The sequence below is a fragment of the Strix uralensis genome, chromosome 1 (genome assembly GCF_047716275.1).
Source record: "Strix uralensis isolate ZFMK-TIS-50842 chromosome 1, bStrUra1, whole genome shotgun sequence".
Classification (NCBI taxonomy): Eukaryota; Metazoa; Chordata; class Aves; order Strigiformes; family Strigidae; genus Strix; species Strix uralensis.
The window spans coordinates 17200613-17219742 of NC_133972.1; the positions used below are offsets into that span (position 1 = coordinate 17200613).

Genomic DNA, 19130 nt, shown 5'->3' on the forward strand with positions numbered 1-19130 from the left:
CATTCCCTCTTGTTCTATTGCTTATTACTTGGTTCAAGAGACTCATCCCCAGCTCTCTGCACCCTCCTTTCAGGTAGCTGTAGAGGGTGATGAGGTCTCCCCTCAGCCTCCTCTTCTCCAGACTAAACCCCCCCAGTTCCCTCAGCCGCTCCCCATCAGACCTGTGCTCCAGACCCTGCACCAGCTTCGTTGCCCTTCTCTGGACACGCTCGAGTCATTCAATGTCCTTTTTGTAGTGAGGGGCCCAAAACTGAACACAGTAATCGAGGTGCGGCCTCACCAGTGCCGAGTACAGGGGTAAGATCACTTCCCTGTCAGAGCCACGGGGCCCATGGCCGTGTGCCCCCGCAACCCACCCACCCGCCGTTTCCCACTGCCCCACGTCTGCCCCCTCCACGGCCGGAGAGCCCAGCCCACCTGTGGCCACCCCACCGTTCCCTCCGTGTGTGGTGCTGGCGGTGCCACCTCAGGGGAGGCGAAGCGCCGGGCCGGGGTTATCAAAACTAAACCTTTACTGGGGAGGCGGCGCTGCCTGCAGCGGGGCCGGGGTGCAGCCGCGGGGGCCCCTCCTGCCCCAGCGCACTCAGGGGGCCGGGCCTGGCTGCCGGCGCTCCTGCATGGAGAAGGACTGGCTGCGGATGCGGAAGGCCACCTCCTGCGTGCGGAAGGTGAGGCCGAAGATGTCTTCGTGGTAGCGGTTCTTGTCCTGGGGGGAGTGAGGCGTCAGGGCGGCGTGGCGGGTGCGGTGCCGGCGTGCCGCGCCTCCCCCGGCCCTTACCCGCAGCTCGCTGATGAAGTCCCCCGCCTGCCCCAGCGTCATGCCGGCCTGCTGCACCAGGATGTGCTGCACTGTCTGCAGCACCTCGGTGGCCATCGTCACGTCCCCGCAGACATACATGTGCCCGGCGCTCTGGCACAGCACCCGGTGCACCTCCGCCGCCAGCTGCGTCCGCAGCACATCCTGCACGTAGGTCTGGGGACACCAGAATGACAGAATCATCTCGGTTGGAAAAGACCTTGAAGATCATCCAGTCCAACCAGCATGAGGTTAACTCACACTGACCATTCCCAACTCCACCATATCCCTCAGCACCAGGGCGGCCGCTGACACCCAGCACGTGGCCCCGTGTCCCCACCCCGCCTCATCGTACCCTGTCCTTGACCCTGTCCCCACCCTTGCCTCCATCCTGTCTTTGTGTCCCTATCCCCATCCCCTCCATTTCTTCCCCCATCCTTGTCTCCATCATGCCCCTGTCCTCCGCTCCATCCCAGTCTGTCTCCATTCTTGTTCCCACCCCCATCCCGCCCCCGTCCCGTCCCACCTTGGGGGTCCCCGGCTCGCGGGAGAAGGCGGTGAGGACCTGGCTGAGGGCCCCCTGCTCCTGCGCCTCCTGCATCTCCCGCTGGTAGATGTGGTCCAGCGCGGAGGAGCGGCACCCGAACACCAGCACCATGCTGCCCAGGGGGGCACCTGTGGGGGGGCACCGCCCACGACCTGGACCTGTGGCCCCATGTCCCTGTGTCCCCATCCCCTGCCTCCCCACTCCCCTGTGTCCTGCAGCCTCCCCATGTCCCTCTGTCCCCATGTTCACCATCCCTGTGTCCCCCCATCCCCATGCCACCCCAGCCTTGTGTCCCCATGTTCCCAGGCTCCATCCCTCTCCCCATGCCCCCATGGCCCCACACCCCCGCATCACCACACCCTGCACCCCCGTGTCACCGTGTCCCCGTGCCCCTTCCCCCCAACCTTCTGTCCCCAGGTTGCCACGCCCCTCCATCCCTGTGTGTCCCTGTGTCCTTTGTCCCGCATCCCGGTGCCACCATGTCCTTGTGTCCTTATGCCCCCAGCCTCCACCCCTGTCCTCAGCCTTGTATTTCCATGTCCCCAGCCCCCTGTCCCCCTATCCCCATGTCCCCCTGTCCCCATGTCCCCATGTCCCCAGCCCTGTGTCTCCCATCCCCAGCCCCCTGTCCCCATGTCCCCATGTCCTCAGCCCCATGTCCCCCCTGTTCCCAGCCCTGTGTCCCCCTGTCCCCATGTCCCCCTGTCCCCAGCCCCATGTCACCATGTCCCCATCCCTATCCCCATCCCCACGTCCCCCTGTCCCCAGACCCCTGTCCCCAGCCCCACATCCCCCATTCCCCCATCCCCAGCCCCACGTCCCCCTCTCCCCAACCTCCGGCTCTCAGGTGGTGCAGCCGGTGCTGCCAGAAGCTGCGGAAGGGCGCGACGCCGGTGCCGGGTCCTACCAGGACGCAGGGGACCTCGGGGGTGGGTGGCAGCCGGAATGAGGGGGCCCTGCAGGCAACGGGTCACCGGGTGGCAGGGACACCGGGACAGGGACCGGGAAGGGGAGAGGATGCTGAGAAATGTGGTGCTGGATACAGGGAGGGTGGCGTGCTGGGAAATGGTGTTGGGGGGAGCACTGAGGCACGCGGGGAGATGCAGTCGGGGGGTGCAGGCAGGGGTCAGGCAGGGGGACAGTCCCTTACCCCCGGATGAAGGCAGGCACCGTGTCCCCGGGCTGCAGCCGCGCCAGCCAGGTGGAGCAGACACCGTAGTGTAGGGGACCCTGTCCATCTGCGGGGAGCCGAGGCGCTGGAAGGGCTGCGGCAGGCAGCCCCCCACCAGCAGGGGCTGGGGACACCGCTATCCCCGGGGGGATGGGGGCCCTGGGGGACCAGGGGCCCTGGCTGGTGCCAGGGTAGGGGGGCATGTCCCTGGGGGCTCCATGTCCAACGGCAGCACCCAGGCACTGTGTGATGGGGCTGGGCGGGACCCTGGAGGGGCCCTGGGGACCAGGGGGATGCTCTGGGGACCCGGAGATACCCTGGGGACCCTAGAGATGTGCTGGGGTGGGGCTCAAGATGCCCTGGGAAGCCTGGTGGTGCCCTGGGGACCTGGAGAGGTGCTGGGGACCTGGAGATATCCTGAGGGACCAGGAGATGTGCTGGGGGCCCTCAAGATGCCCTGGAGATGACAGGGAAGTCCTGGGGACCCTGGAGATGCCCTGGGGACCAGGGGGATGCCCTGGGGGGCTGGAGATGTGCTGGCGCACCTCAGGGTACCCTGGGGAGCCTGGAGATGTGCTGGGGGACTTCAAGATGCCCTGGGGACCAGGGGGATGTCCTGGGAACCTGAAGATGTGCTGGGGGACCTGGAGGTGACCTGGGGACCCTGGAGGTGCCCTGAGGACCTGGAGATGTGCTGGGGGACTTGGAGATACCCTGGGACCTGGAGATGCCCTGGGTACCCTGGAGGTGCCCAGGGGACCAGGGGCATGCCCTGGGACCTGGAGATGTGCTGGGGCACCTCAAGATACGCTAGGGACCTTCGAGGTGCCCTGGGGACATGGAGATACCCTGTGGGACCTGGAGATGCCCTGAAGACCCTGGAGGTGCCCTTGGGGACCAGGGGGATGCCCCAGGGCAGTGCAACACAGTGGTGCTCGGAGCAGGTGTTGCCATGTGGTTGGCAGAACAGAAGGCAGCAGCCCCCTGCCTGGGGCCCCCGTCCCTGTCCCCACTCACCCTCGCTGTGGTAGGTGACGACGGCCACGGTGAGGTGGATCTCCCCAGGGCTGGGGCCGGGCGCTGAGCTGATGGAGTAGTAGCGCGGCTGGAGCAGCGGCAGCTGGGTGAGCAGCAGGGCGGCAGGGACCCCCACCGAGGGGAACTCCTCCAGCACCTCCAGTAGCGTGGGGCACCGGAACCACTTCCACTCCTCGTACAGACGGGCGTCCTGCAAGGCACCCAGCTGGGCCACGGCCACCATGCCCGGCCCTCGGCCCGGCAGGAACCCGGCATCCCCACCATGGAGGGGGCCAGCATCCCAGTACCCTGGACAGGAATAATCCCAGTATCCCAGCATTCCAGCATCCCAGCCAGGGAGGGGCCCAGTATCCCAGTATCCCAGCCAGGGTTGGGCCCAGTATCCCAGCATCTCATCCAGGGAGGGGCCCAGTATCCCAGCATCCCAGCTCCCCAGCACCCCTCCCCAACTGCTCTCCCCGGGGTGGAAGTCCCCTTATGCCCCCCTGGCCCCACCTGGCTGAGCTCCTGCAGGCGCTGGCGGTGGGCCGGCTCCCGGGCCAGCGTGGCCAGGAGCTGCAGGAACTGGGGGCTCGGTGGGGCCGCCACATCCAAGAAGAAAGTGAGCGCCTGGGCCAGGGTGCAGGGGGGCAGGCGGCTCTGTGGCACCCAGGAGCGGGGAGGGGGGACACCCGCCTGTGGGGGAGAGGGACGGGATGGGATGGGGGCACCCTCCCCCTCCCCCTCCCCTTCCCCTCCCTTCCCCTCCCCTCCCCTCCCCTCCCCTTCCCCCCCTTCCCTTCCCCCCCCTTCCCTCCCCTTCCCCCCCTTCCCTTCCCTTCCCTTCCCTTCCCTTCCCTTCCCTTCCCTTCCCTTCCCTTCCCTTCCCTTCCCTTCCCTTCCCTTCCCTTCCCTTCCCTTCCGTCCCCCCCCCGCCCCTTTCCCGACCCCTCCCTACCGCCGGGGTCCCCCTCCAGGCTCTCCACCAGGACGGGCTGTTCGGGGGGTGGGGGATCCTCCACGCGCCCCAGTAGCCCCCGGACCAGCTCGGCCCGGTTTGCGGGGAACACGCCGAGGTGGTCCCCGGGCTGGTACCGCAGCTCCGCCTGCCCCCCCGAGTCCAGCCGCACCAGCAGGGTGGCCCGGCTGCGGGGGGGGGGTCAGCAGGGAGGGGGGGAGCCCGGCGGTGGGGGGGGGGGCGAGGGTACGGAGGGGGGCCTGGGGGGGTGGGGGGTGCCCAGGATGTGGGAGGGTCCCGGGGGTGGGGAGGTCCCGGTGTTGGGGGCGGGGGGGGGAGGCGGAGTGTCCCGGGGGGGGGTGTCCCGTGGGTTTGGGGGGTCCCGGGCTTGCGGAGCGGTCCCAGGAGTGGGGGGGTCCCGGCGATGAGGGGTCCTGGCCGACATGGAGTCCCGCAGGTGGGGGGGTCCCGAGGGTGCGGAGGGGTCTCAGGAGTTTGGGGGTCCCCAGGGATGCGAAGGGGTCCAGGGGGTATGTGGGGGGTGAGGGGGGGTGCCGGGAGTGTGAAGGGGTCCCAGGGATTGGGGGGTGGAGTGGGGGCCACGCGGGTGAGCAGGGAGGTTCCAGGGGTGGGGGGGTCTTGGGGACAGGGGCGCCCAGGGGTAGGGTGGTGTGGGGGTGCTGGGGGTCCCGGGGGTGGGGGGTCCCGAGGGTGCGGAGGAGTCCCAGGCGTCTGGGGGGCTCCAGGGGTGGGGGTTCCCGGGGGTATGTGTGTGGGGGTTCCAGGGGTGAGGGGGCATCCCATGATGTGGGGGGGGTCCCGGGGCGGGGGGGGGGGGGGCTCACCTGGACTCCTCGCTCTGCAGGTTCTCCACCGAAAGCACCGTGCAGGGGAACACCCGGCGCTTGTGCAGCTGGGACAGTCCTGGGGGGCACGGGGGGGGGGGCAGGGGTCACGGGGGGCTGGGACGGGAGGAGGGGGGTGACAGCGGGTCCTGGGGAGGGCATGGGCGGGGCTGGGAGGGTCTCGAGGAGACTCTTGGCAGGGTGCTGTGGGGACCCCACCTTTGCGCTGGTTGTGAGGGGGTGTCCCAGGGGCGGGGTGTTGTCCCCAGAGCTGTGGGGTGCAGGGGGGCAGTGTCCCGGGGGGGGCCGTGGGGCACATGCCAGTTGTGGGTGGAGGGCGATGCAGAGGGGCAGGAGGCTCCCGCAGGAGGGGCCGGGGGTGCTGGGGGGGGGGCGCGGGGGGGGTGTCGGTACCGGCCAGGGTCTCCGTGGCCTGGGGCTGCCCGACCAGCCGGTGCCTCTGGCGCTTCCAGCCCTGGGGGGGGGCAAAGAGCTCCTCGGCCCCCCCTGCCCCGTCTCCCACGCAGAAGGTCTCACAGGCAGCCTGGGGACACAGGGAGGGAGCCGGTGGGTGCCGGGGGGAGTCACCCCCCCCTTCCCCTCGGTACCCCCCAAACTGACCTGGAAGACGAGGCGGGCCCACGTGCGGAAGGATTCCTCCTGGGCGCAGAGCTCGTCGCCTTCACCCATGGGCAGGACCCGCTCCCCCCCCAGCTCCTCCAGCCGCGTGTCCACTGCCCGGGCGAAGGCGCAGAAGTGGGGGTACGCCCGCGAGCCCAGCCCGAACACTGAGAACCTGCCGCCATGGGGAGGGGGGGGGGAGAGGGGGGGCTGAGTGCGGTGACCCCAGACCTGGACCCTCTGATGAGGGCACCCGGGGAGGGGAGAGGGGGGCACCCAGGGATCTGTGGGGGCTGTGGGTCGGGGGCTGTGTGAGCAGGGGGTGGTTTGGGCTGTGAGTGGGGGCACCCAGGAGTGGGCGGGGGGAGATGCCCAGGGATCTGGGTGGGGGATGCTCAGGGCTGTTGGTGGGGGGCACCCAGGGCCGTGGGTCAGGGTGGGGGCTGTGTGAGCAGGGGGTGGTCAGGGCCATTACAAGTGGGGTTCAGGGTTGGGGATGCCCAGGGGCAGCTCCTGCCCCCTCCCACAGCCACGGGATGGATGGGGCTGGAGCTGCCGGTGCCAGGGCCAGTGCCCACCACAGGCTCTGCCCCCTCCCTGGGCCACAGACCTGCCCGGCACCATGTGGACCCCTGGACGGGGCACCCCGAGCAGGACACTGTGATCAGGCAGAGGACCCCATCCCCATCCCTGTGCCCGTGGCCATGGCCATGGCCATGCCAACGGTACCGCAGGGCGCCCAGCGTGCCGGCGCTGTCGGTGTTGCTCAGTTGCCGCCGCTTCTTCTTCCAAGAGGCGACGAGCTGGTCTGACTGCGAGACGCTGTTGAACCGCAGCTTGTAGCTCCTGTGCGGGATGTGAGGGCAGGGTGAGGGCAGGGCGAGGGCAGGGTGGGCCCTTCCCCACCCCCAGCCGGGCACCCCCGGGGTGCTCACTTGGGTGGCTCAGCCTGTGAGGTATGGGTGTAGGGTGAAGTCATCTCCATCAGCGCCTTGGAGAAGCTCTGTTGGGGACAGCATGTCACCACCCCATCCCCATTCCCATCCCATCCCTCTGCATCCCATCCCATCCCATCCCATCTCCATCTCCATCCCCATCCCATCCCATCACATCCCATCCCATCCTAAAGCAATCCCCATCCTATCCTCATCCTCATCCTCATCCTGTCCCATCCCCATCCCTGTCCCACCCCTATCCCATCCCATCCCATCCCATCCCATCCATCCCATCCCATCCCATCCCATCCTATCCCTGTCCCAATTCCACCCCGATCCTATCCTCATGCTCATGCTCATGCTCATGCTCATCCTCATCCCCATCCTCATCCCCATCCTCATCCCCATCCGTGTCCCAATCCCATCCCATCTCACCCCCATCCTATCTCATCCCACCCCCATTCCATCCCCATCCAGTCCCATCCCACCCTAATCCATCCTCTCCCCACTCCCATCCCACCCCCTCTCCCCACCGCCCCTCACCTCCGCACACTCTGGGGGGTCCCCGTTGCCGAACGTGCTGGTCACCACCAGCACCAGGGTCTCGTGCTCCAGGGACACCACGTCATACTCGTCCATGCACAGCACCTGGCGGGGGGTTGGGCCACAGGGCTTTGGCCCCATGGGGGGGTGTGTTTTGGGTGGGGGGAGACATCCCACCCCCTCCATCTTCCCCTGCCCACCTTGGGGTCGAAGGCGCGTCGGAAGAGCTGGCAGAGGTTCCAGGCGTAGGTCCGGGATTTGCCGGTCTCAGTGGCGTAGAGGATGGTGGCCTTCACCCGCCGCGCCATCATGTGTCCCATCAGCTTGGCCGAGATCTTCACCGCGCTGCAGAGGTGGGATCACCCGCTCAGCATCCAGCCCTGGCACCTGTGGGCAGGATCCCCACCCCCCCCAGACCCCCCCCCACCAAGGGTGGGCACCTACTTGGCCACCTCCTTGAAGGTCTTTCTCCTGGTGACGGTAGTGCCTTTGGAGACGTAGACCTTCCAGGCGTCGGGCTGGGGGGCGGGCAGGGGGTCAGCTGGGGGGCTGGGGGGCCAAGGGGCTGGGGAGGAGGGGGGAGTGTGAGGCCAGGCCCACCTGGTAGCGAAAGGTGGGGCAGAGCTGGTAGTTGACCATTTCCTGATGGAAAACGGGGGTGAGGCTGCCCGAGATGGGGGGCACGATCCAGACCCAGTCGGCCGGGCAACCCCCCCGTGTCCGCAGCTCGTTCTCCATGTGCTTCACGAAAGACTCGGTGGCCGCGTGGTGGTCCACAATTGTCACCTTGGCCACCTGCAGGGATGGTGGGCTTGGAGGGTGGCAGGGGGGGAGGCTGGGAGCAGCCAGCGCTCGCCCCAGTGGTGTCGGGGTCCCCCCTCCGGCCGCGCATCCCACCTGGTAGCTGTGCAGCACGGCGACGTTCACCTCCACCGCCGCCTTGTCCTTCCAGAGGGACGAGGTCGTCCGTGTGTCCAGACCCATGCGCAGGGCCACCTCCTGCCAGCGGCATGGGGAGAAAAGGAGGGGCTCAGCCCGACTGCCTCCCCGGGGGGGCGCGGGGGTTCTCCTGGGGGTGCGGGGCTCACTGGCAGCAGGTTGTAGCGCTGGCTGTCACAGAGGTTCCTGGTGCCGATCTCGCTGCTCATGTACCAGCCGTTGAAGGGGGCTGCGGGGAACTCCAGCCCCCCAATCTCCAGCAGCATGTTGGAGACGGCCGGCAGCGCGTACCACCGCAGCCCCAGCTCCCCGAACCACTCCAGCCTGCTAGGGGAGGGGGGGCGTGGGGGCGAGCTCTGCCTGGGGACCCCCCACCAGCCCCACAGCAACACCCGCGTGGGTCCCCAACCTCCATCCCAGCCCCGCTCCCATCCCCTCCCCAGGTCGCTTGGGGCCGTAGGGGGCAGGCAGGACCCGGGGGGGGGGGTGGCACAGCCCCACTCACGTGGGGTGCTGGAGGGGCACCTCGAGGACCAGCTCTGGCGGGAGGGGGAAGAGCTCGGGGGGCTCCTCCGGGCCCTGCAGCAGCAGTGGCAGCACGTCGAAGCGGCCGTCGCCGGGGGTCCAGCCATGGTGGATGCAAAGCTGTGGGGGGGTGGCAGCGTCAGGGTGGAGGCAGCACCGTGGGGGTCTGGGGGTGCAGGGGGGGGAGTGTCTCCCCACCTCGGTGATGTCGACATTGGCTGGGTCCCCCCGCACGGAGCCGTCGGGCTGCCGGTAGCCGGCGTAGCGGATCAGCTGCGTGTTCCAGATGCGGAAATCGCCCCGGCCCGGCGTCCGCTGGGGGAAGATGGTGATGGCCGACCTGGATGGGGAGGGGGGGGGCCAGGGTGGGATGTCAGCGACACCCCCACTGCCCGTGGGTGCCAGAGGGGGGCTCCTGCCAGCGGTGAGCACGGTGGCCAGGCAGGGCTCTCACCGAATGTTGCCGCGGTTGGTGGCATATTGGATGTGGGTGCAGAGGAAGCTGAACATCTCCCCCACGTTGGCGCAGTCCCGGGCGTCAAACACCTGCAGAACACGGGGTGACCCCCAGCTGTGTGGCAGGCGTGAGGTGGGGGTCCCCGCCGGTGCCATGGGGTGCCCCTACTGCCCTCACCTGCAGCTTGTTCCACTGGATGCGCCCCACGCAGCGCGCGGCGTTGCGCCAGGCCTGCTTGGCCCCGAAAACGAGCTCGGGCTCCAGAAGCTGGTAGGTGCCGGTGGCCGCGATGGCGGCTTCCACCTCCCGCAGCCGCTGGGCGTGCGCCAGGGAGTTCTCCCTGCGGATGGACAACCCTGCGCCTCAGCCCCCCCTCCCCAAGACCCCCTGCACTGCTGCGGGGTGCAGGGTGCTCCCAGGCAGGGCTGGGGCTGGGGGGTGCCCTGGGACACAGCTGGGGCTATGGGGTTACTTTGGGGCAGCGATGGGGATGTGGAGTGTCCCCAGGCAGGGATGGGGGTGAGCTGTGCTTTGGGGCAAGGCTGGGGCGTTGGGGTACTTGTCCTGTGCAGGGCTGGGGTTGTGGGGTGCTCAGGGCACAGCTGGGATTTTGGGGTACTTTGGGGCAGAGATGGGGATGGGGGGTGCTCTGGGGTACGAATGGGGGTGAGGGGTGCCCCAGGGCAGAGATGGGGCTGTGGGGTGCCCCGGGGCAGGGATGGGGCTGGGCTGTGAGGTGGGACAGGGCTGGGGTATCTTGGGCAGCGATGGGACTGTGGGGTGCTCTGGGGTACGAATGGGGGTGAGGGGTGCCCCAGGGCAGAGATGGGGCTGTGGGGTGCCCCGGGGCAGGGATGGGGCTGGGCTGTGAGGTGCTCTGGGGTACGGATGGGGCTGTGCAGTACCCCAGGACAGAGATGAGGCTGTGGGGTGCTCTGGGGTACGGATGGGGCTTTGGGGCACCCCCGGGGCAGGGGAGGCCCCCGCCGTGGCCCCCACTCACCGCCGCAGGGACAGGTAGTACTGGGTGATGAAGTCCCGGGCCAGGCCCAGCAGCTCCTCGGGGGGACGGGCACCCTCGGGGACCGGGGCCGGCAGCGGCCGCGGCAGCACCAGCGAGCCCAGGCAGCGCTGCCCTGAGCAGGGCAGCTCCTGGGGCAGGAGGGGTCACCCAGGGGGCCCTGCCCCGCACCCCCACTCCCAGATCCCCCTCATCCCCATCTACACATCCCCCATCCAGGCCTGCCAGCCCTGGCCCCTCAGCCCTGCACCCCACCCATCCTGCCCCCCCATCTCTGCCCTCCCAGCCTTGCACCTCCATCCTGCACCCCTCCATCCTGCACCCCTCGATCCTGCACCCCCATCTCTTCACCTGCAGCCCTGCACCCCCATCCTGCGCCCCCCAAGCTCTGTACCTCCAGCCCTGCACCCCCCATCCTGCATCCCCCTCATCCCCATGGCCCTCAACCCTGTAAACCCCAGCCCCACACACCCAACCCTGCACACCCCCATTCCCACACCCCATGCCCCCCAGCCTCATGCCCCCCAGCCCTGTTGCCTCCCAGCCCCACACCCCCAGTCCCAATCCCTGCACCCCAAACCCCCAGGACACCATATCCCCCAGCCTTGCACCCCCAGTCCCATGCCCCCCAGCCCTGCAACCCCCAACTCTGCACCCGCAGCTCTACCCCCTGCATGCCATGCCCCCCAGAACCCCGTGCCCCCCAGTCCTGCACCCCCCCACCTGCAGGGCCTGGGCACAGAGTGTGTCATAGCCAATGCTCCCTGTCTCCCAGTTTTTCAGCCGGGCGAAGCGGGGGGGCTCCGCTGGGCGAGTGGGTGTCGTGCTGGGGGGGGTGACAGCTCTGAGCCCTGCCCAGGCACAGTGGGGACCCCCAGCCTGCACCCCCACGTGTAGAGCACAGCTGGGGACCCCGGAGGGAGGCACTGCCCCATACCTGCTCCAGCGGCTCCGACACCAGGACCCTCACAGCCTCCGGCACCCTGGGGTGCTGGGACCAGCCGATAGGGACCGCGACCCCCGTGGGGTGGGAAGGGGGAGCCAGCAGGGGCAAGTGGGGGGCACTGGGGTGATGAGATCTGTGGGTTGTGGGGGGGTGCTACAGACATGGGGGTGACCAGGGACCTCTGCTGCCCCCCAGCTCCTGGTGCTGCTGTGGTGGTCCCGACTCAGCTTCATGGGGCTGAGCTGGGAAGGGGCTGAGCCAGGGGAGGGTCAGGAGGATGGGGGGGGCGTGGGGCGTTCCTGGGCCTCGTGTGCGTGCGTGAGTGTGAACAATGGCCATGAGTCAGAGCGGGCTCCCGGCCACCGAGGGGGTGAACCAACCTCCCGTCCCCGTCCCCTCTGGGCTGGGGTGTCCCCACGCATCCTGGCACGACTTACTGCCCACCCGCACTCGACCCCACGCGTCCCACCCGCCCCAGTATGCCCTGATATGTCCCACGGGCTGTTGGGGGGCTGGGGGCACTGCAGTGGGGCTGCCGGGGACATGCCATGGGGCAGGGGATGCCGGCATGATGCCATGGGGCACCACGGGCAGGCAGGCGGGCACAGGGCTCTGCTGCCCCGGCGAGCCATACGTGCCGCCCCGGCTGGGACACGTCTCCGGTGGGGACATGTCACCAGCAGGGACATGTCTCCAGTGGGCTCAGGCCATGCGGGGATGTCCCCGTGAGCCATGGTGGGGCCAGGCAGGAGGGGACCAAGAGTGGGGTCCCTGTCGAGGCACGGCGGCCGGCAGCACGGTGGGTGCCGCTGCCCCGTCCGCCGCGTCCGTCCATCCCACCCCGTCTGTCCCGTCCATCCCGCGCACCCACCTGCCCCGCTCGGTGCCGGTGGTCTCCTCGGGTGCTGCGCTGAGCTGGCGGGAGCAGAGGCCGAGGCCGCAGGAGCGGGCAGCGCTGGGCAGCACGGCCGGCAGGTTGCCCATCGTGCCGCCACTGAGCTGCCAGCGCCGGGAGCGGCCGCTTCCTCCGGCCGCGGTGGGGAAGTGGTGACCTCGGCCACACACGCCTCCGCCCCGTGCACAATGGGCGCCCCACCACCGTGACGCCGCCCGCCGGGACACGGCCCTGGGCCCCACTGGGGACCCTGCCGTGGGGCTAATGAGAGGGGCTTCGGACCCGCTCTGCCCTCCCTGTGCCCCAGCATGTGGCCGGGGGGGACGGGGCGATGGCAGTGCCAGGGGGGTGGCATGCACGGGACCCTCAGCACAGCCACAGGGCCCTGGCACAGCCATGGGACCCCGGCACGGCAGTGGGACTCCCAGCATGTCCACGGGACCCCCAGCATGGCCACCAGACCCCGAGCACTGTCATGGGACTCCCAGCTTGGCCATGAGACCCCCAACACAGCCACAGAACACCTGACATGGACATGGGACCCCCAGGACAGCCACGGGACCCCAGCATGGCCACAGGACCCCAAAACAGCCACAGGACCCCCAGCACAACCATGAGACCCCCCAGCACAGCCACAGAACCCCCGACATGGCCATGGGACCCCCAGCATGGCCACGAGACCCCCCAGCATGGCCACAGGACCCCAAAACAGCCACAGGACCCCCAGCACAGCCATGAGACCCCAGAAAGGCCACAGGACCCCCAGCACAGCCATGGGACCCTGCCCAGCCGCTGCCCCACGGAGGGGTCCGCTCCCCCAGCCCCACAGCACACCAGAGGATGGGAGGGGGAAGCGAGGGGCTGTGGGTTGGGGTCTTCCCGCCCCGCTGGGGCCAGCTCCCCCCTACCTCCGCCACCCCTCCTTCTGGGTGCGGGTCCCCTGGGGGGGCCTTCAGGGGTGCCACGTTTGTGCCAGGAGGTTGGGTGCCCCGCGGGGAACCCAGAGCCCCCCCCGGCCCCCCGCCCACGGGCTGTGGGGCGGACGTCCGGAGCGAGCCCCCGGTTTCCCCGGGGGCCCCCCACGTGGGGCTGCAGCTCCCCACCCAGTTCCTGCCATTGATGTGCCAGGCCGCTCCCCAGGGACCCCCAGCCGGGCACCCCGAGGGGGGGGCTGCTCCCCTGGGAGCCTCGCGGGTTTGGGGGGGGGAGGCACGGGACGGGGGGGCACCCTGGGGAGACGGGGCAGGACGAAGGGGGGGTCACCCGAGCTATCGGCGGGCCTGGGGGGATCCCACGGTAACCCCGAGTGGGATGGGGGTTCCCGGGGGAGGTGGGGACGGGGACCCCCGGTGCCGGGGGGGGGGGGTGCAGGATGTGACAGGGATCCCGGGGCGGGAGGTGTGGAATGCTCTGGGGGTGCGGGGGGGAAGCGGGGCTTGTCTGGGGGCGCCGTGTCCTGTCCCGGGGGTGGGTGCGGGGTCCCCCGGGGCCCTGCCTGGGGGGTCCGGCTGCGGTTCGCCGTGGCGGGGGACGGGGGGGGCCCGTGGTCCCCGCAGCCGACGGGAAACCGCGCCCGGCACCGGCTGCCGGCGGTTCCTTCCTGCACCGGGGGGAAGCGGGGCCGGGGGGGGGGCGGGACGGGGGCGGGGGGTGACAGGCACCGCGGGGGGGGGGAGGGCAGAGCAGCGGGGGGGGCACCCCAAGGACCCCCGGGGGGCGCACCAAGCGGGGGACGGGCTGGGTGAGAGGGTCCTGTAACGGGGTGGGGGGTCCCAGGTCACCCCGGTCCAGGGGGGGTGGGGGGGTCCCGGTCACCCCCTGCCTGGGGTGGGGGTCCCAGGTTGCCCCCGCTCCCCCGGAGTTTTCCCCGCCCCCTATAGGCGGCTCCGTGCTCCCCCCTCCAGCTCCCCCCCATGTTGGGCGGGGGCGGGGCAAGCCTGTCCGTCAGTGCGGAGCGCCCATCCGATTGGCTGCCCTTCCCCGGGGGGGCGGGGACTCGGCCCTGGCGGGGCTCAGAGCTCGTCCTGCCCCACGGCTCGGCCCCTGCCCCTAGCCTGCAGCCCCCCTGCCCCACAGCCTCCCCACAGCCCTGCTCCTCCCCACCCGTGGCCCTGTGGGGCACGTCCTCCGTGGACTTGGCATGGCTCGGCTGGGCTGGGCTGGGCTGGGCTGGACCGGGCTGAGCTGAGCTGAGCTGAGCTGGGCTGGGCTGGACTGGACTGAGCGAGGCTGGGCCCGGCCGTGTCGGGCTGCGCTGAGCTCCGCTGGGCTGGGCCGGGCTGGGCTGGGCCGGGCTGTACTGGGCCGGACTGGGCTGTGATGTGCTGTGCTGTGCCGGACTGGGCTGCGCTGGGCCTAACTGGGCTATGCTGGGCTGTGCTGGGCCGGACTGGGCTGCACTGGGCCAGACTGGGCTGCACTGGTCGGGTCCCGGCCGTCGCAGCCCCGTCAGCGGGTCCGGGCCGGGTCCGGCGCCGATTTCAGCACCTCGGACAGAGCCCGCGGGGCTGTCGGACTGGGACTAAACTGGGACTGGGACTGGAACCCGGACTGGACTCTGACTGGGCTGGGAATGAGACTGGGCTGGGACAGGGACTGGACTAAACTGGACTGGCTTGGACTGGGACTGGGACTGAGTTGGAAGTGGGACTAGGAGTGGGACCAGCACCAGGACCAACATCATGATAGAGAACGTGATTGGACTGAGATTGGGACTGGGACCGGCACTGGGACCTAGACTGGCCTGGGCTGGAAGAACTGGGAGTGGAACTTGGACTGGGACTGGGAACTGAAACTTGGACTAGGGCCTGGGACTGGGCAGGGACTGAAACAGGAGCTGGAACTGGGATTGAGACAAGGACAGGGAATGGAACTGAAACTTGGCCTTGGACTGGACTGGAACTGCAACTGCAACTGGGACCAGCACCAGCTTCATGACTGGGACTGGGATTGGATTGAGACTGAGACAGAACTGAGATTGGGATGGAGACTGGGACTGGGATGAAACTGGGTCTGGAACTGGGACTAAGACAGGAACTAGAACTAGACTGGGACTGGAACTGGAATTTGGACTGGCACTTAACTGGGACTGGGGCTGGAAAGGGACAAGAAGTGAGACCAGACTAGGACCAGGACTGGGACCAATATTATGACTAGGACCAGGATTAGACTGAGACTGGAACTAGGAATGGACTGGCATTGGGACCAGGACCAGGACCGGGACTGGGACTGGGACTGTACTGGGACTAGAGCAGACTGGACAGGGTCTGGGTCTGGAAAAAGCCCCAGAAACAGCACCACAATTGGGACCAGGATTGGAAAGTCACAGGGACTGGGACTGGGACTGGGACTTCGGCTGAGACCAACAGCAGGACCAGCCTCATTAATTAGATCAGGATTGGACTAGGACTGGGACTGGACTGGGCTGGGACTGGGCTTAGGACTGAACTGGGACTGGGGTGGAGGCTGGATCTGGGACTGGGACTGGGATGGAACTGGGACTAGGACTGGAACTGGGACTGGGACCAGCATCATGACTGGGATCAGGATTGGACTGTGACTGGGACTGGGACAGGGACCAGCACCAGGACCAGCATCATGACTGGGACAGGGATGGGACTGAGACTGTGACCTGGACTGGACTGTGACCTGGACTGCACTGAACTGGACTGGACTGGATTGGGACTGGGACTAGGACTAGGATAGGGACTGAGACAGGGTCTGGGGCTAAAACTGGGACTGGGACCAGCACCGGGACCAGTATCATGAATTGGACCAGGATTAGACTGGGACTAGGACTGGGACTGGGACCAGGACTGAGACTTGGACTAGAGTGCAACTGGGACTGGGACCAGCACCAGTGTCATGACTGGGACTGGGATTGCACTGAGACTGGGACTGGACCCAGACTGGGACCTAGACTGGACTGCGACTGGAACTGGGACTGGGACTGGGACCAACACCAGGACCAGCATCATGACTGGAACAGGGATTGGACTGAGACTGGGTCCAGCACTGGTACTGGGACCGGACCTAGGACAGGGACTGACACTGGGACTGGAACTGAGACTGGGACCAGCATCAGCACCAGGACCAGCATCATGACTGGGGCTGGGATTGGACTGATATTGGGACTGGGACCCAGACTGGGACTTGGACTGGACTAGACTGGGAATGGGACAGGGATTAGGACAAGGACTGGGAGTGGGAGTGGGACTGGGACTGGACTGGACTGACACTGGAACTGGAACTGGAACTGAGACTGGGACTAGCACCAGGACCAGCATCATGACTGGGACAGGAATTGGACTGAGACTGGGACTGGGACCAGCACTGAGTCTGGGACTGACACTGGAACCGGAACAGGGACTGGGACTGGGATTGGGACTGGCACTGGGACTGGGCAGGACCAGACTGAACCAGCGTTGGGACTGGAAATGAACTGGGACTGGGACTGCACTGGACAGGGACTACACTGGGACGGGAAATGAACAGGAACTGGGACTACAACTCGGACTGGGACTGGCACTAGACTGGGACTGGACTGACACTGGCACTGGCACTGGGACTGGCCTGGGACAAAGACAGGGACTGGGACTGGATGTACTGAATCTGAAATGGGATGAATGGACTAGACATGGGACTGGAACTGGAACTGGAACTGGAACTGAACTGGGACTGCAACTGGGACTGGAAATGAGACTGGGACTGGAACTGGGGCTGGGACTAGGACCTGGACTGGGACTGGGCAGGAACTGGACCTGGGACTGGACTGGCACTGGCACTGGGACTGGCCTGGGACAAGGACAGGGACTGGAACTGGATGGACTGAGTCTGAAATGGGACTAGGATAGAGTCTAGACTGGAACTAGGACTGGATTGGGACTGGGACTGGAACTGAACTGCAACAAAAACAGGCACTGGAACCAAACTGGGACTGGGATCAGCAGCAGGACCAAGTACTGTGATTGGGACTAGGACTGGAGTTGAGACTGAGACTGGACTGGATCAGGCACTGAGACCAGCACCAGTACCGGCATCATGACTGGGACCAGGATTGGACTACAAATGGGACTGGGACCAGCATCAGGACCAGCACAGTGATTGGGATCAGTATGGGGACTTGGACGGGAACTGGGACTGCAACTGGGACTGGTCTGGCATTGGGATTGGGAGTAGACTGGGATTGGACTGGGATTTGGACAGGACTGGGACTGGAACTGGTATCAGCACCGGGACCAGCATCATGATTGGGTCCAGGATTTAACTGAGACTGGGACTGGGACCAGCACTGGGTCTGGGACTGGACGGGAACTAAGACAGGGACTGGGACTGGAACTGGGACTGGAACTGGGACCAGAACTGGGACTGGAACTGGAACCAGAACTGGGACTGGACTGCAACCAGAACTTGGACTGGGACCTAGCACCGGGATCAGGACCAGGACTGGGACTGAGACTGGGACTGAGACTGCAGACAGGTCTGGGATTGGGACTGGACTGGGACCAGCACCCAAACTGAGACACAGCAATAGGACTGGGATTGGAACTGGGATTAGAAGTGGACTGGAATTGGAACTGAACTGGGATTGGGACTGGGACCCAGCATGAGTATTAGGACCAGAACTGGGACCAGCATCTGAACCCAGTACCAGGACTGGGGACCAGCACTGTGGCCATGACCAGCAGTAGGCCAGGACTGGGATCCAATCCTGGACTGGGACTGGGACCAGCACCAGGACCAAGGCAGCACTGGGATCAAACACTGCTCTAGGACTGGGACTGGAACTGGGACCCAGCACCAGACTGGGACTGGAACTGGGATCAGGGCAGCACCAGACTGGGACTGGAACTGGGACCCAGCACCCAGACTGGGACTGGAACTGGGACCAGGGCAGCACCAGACTGGGACTGGAACGGGGACCCAGTGCCCGGACTGGGACTGGAACTGGGACCCAGCACCCAGACTGGGACTGGAACTGGGACCAGGGCAGCACCAGACTGGGACTGGAACTGGGACCCAGTGCCCGGACTGGGACTGGAACTGGGACCAGGACAGCACCAGTCTGGGACTGGAACTGGGACCCAGTGCCCGGACTGGGACTGGAACTGGGACCCAGCACCCAGACTGGGACTGGAACTGGGACCAGGGCAGCACCAGACTGGGACTGGAACTGGGACCCAGTGCCCGGACTGGGACTGGAACTGGGACCAGGACAGCACCAGTCTGGGACTGGAACTGGGACCCAGTGCCCGGACTGGGACTGGAACTGGGACCAGGACAGCACCAGACTGGGACTGGAACTGGGACCCAGTGCCCGGACTGGGACTGGAACTGGAACTGGGACCCAGCACTGGGACTGGAACCAGGACTGGGATTGGGCCCAGCACTGGGCCATAGTGGGACCTGGGGGACCACTGGAGCCGGATGGGGTGCTGGGGGGCGATGGCGCTGCCGGGGGGGGGGGGCCGCGGTGTGTCTGGGGGGTCGCTAGCGGGGAGCTGCCAGCATGGGGTAACCTGCACCCCACGGGCCCCCGCGGCTGGAGCCCCGGACCCCCGGGTGACCCTGCCCCCACATAGCTCCGGGGGAGGGGGGGAGGGGGCGGGGGGTCTGATCCTGGGTCTGCCGGGGGAGGGGTGTCACCCGGGGGGGCTGGGGGTGACCCGGGGCGATGGGGGGACTGGTGCGACGTTCCGGGGGGGCCGTGCCTGCGGAGGGGTGGGGGGGCACCTAGGGAGGGGGCTGGGCGGGGTGGGGGGAGCTCGGGGAGGCGGAGGCCGGGGGACCCCCGGGATGGGGGGCGGGGGGGTGCCGGGCCGGGCCGATCGGCGCCCCCGGGCCGGGCGTGGCGGGGGACCCCCCCTCCTCCCGGGTTCCCCCCCCCGCGGCCATTGGCTGCGGCCGCGCTCGCC

The 19130-nt window shown here is 67.8% G+C and overlaps 1 protein-coding gene across 1 annotated transcript; it reads right to left on the reverse strand.

Annotated features, from left to right (window-relative positions):
• Nucleotides 1-494: 494 nt before the first annotated feature.
• Nucleotides 495-12378, reverse strand: NOS3 (nitric oxide synthase 3). The gene is made up of 26 exons (XM_074852589.1): nucleotides 12193-12378; nucleotides 11099-11201; nucleotides 10358-10506; nucleotides 9532-9694; nucleotides 9352-9443; nucleotides 9096-9237; nucleotides 8878-9017; nucleotides 8522-8696; nucleotides 8331-8432; nucleotides 8034-8228; nucleotides 7878-7951; nucleotides 7634-7778; nucleotides 7434-7538; nucleotides 6891-6958; nucleotides 6685-6801; nucleotides 5956-6130; nucleotides 5749-5878; nucleotides 5335-5413; nucleotides 4485-4677; nucleotides 4048-4221; nucleotides 3532-3742; nucleotides 2494-2581; nucleotides 2178-2299; nucleotides 1323-1471; nucleotides 779-973; nucleotides 495-706 (listed from the first exon to the last, which is right to left on the reverse strand). Exons 1-26 carry the CDS (start codon nucleotides 12303-12305, stop codon nucleotides 584-586), a joined length of 3522 nt encoding a protein of 1173 aa, XP_074708690.1. The 5' UTR covers nucleotides 12306-12378; the 3' UTR covers nucleotides 495-583.
• Between the last annotated feature and the right edge of the window lie 6752 nt (nucleotides 12379-19130).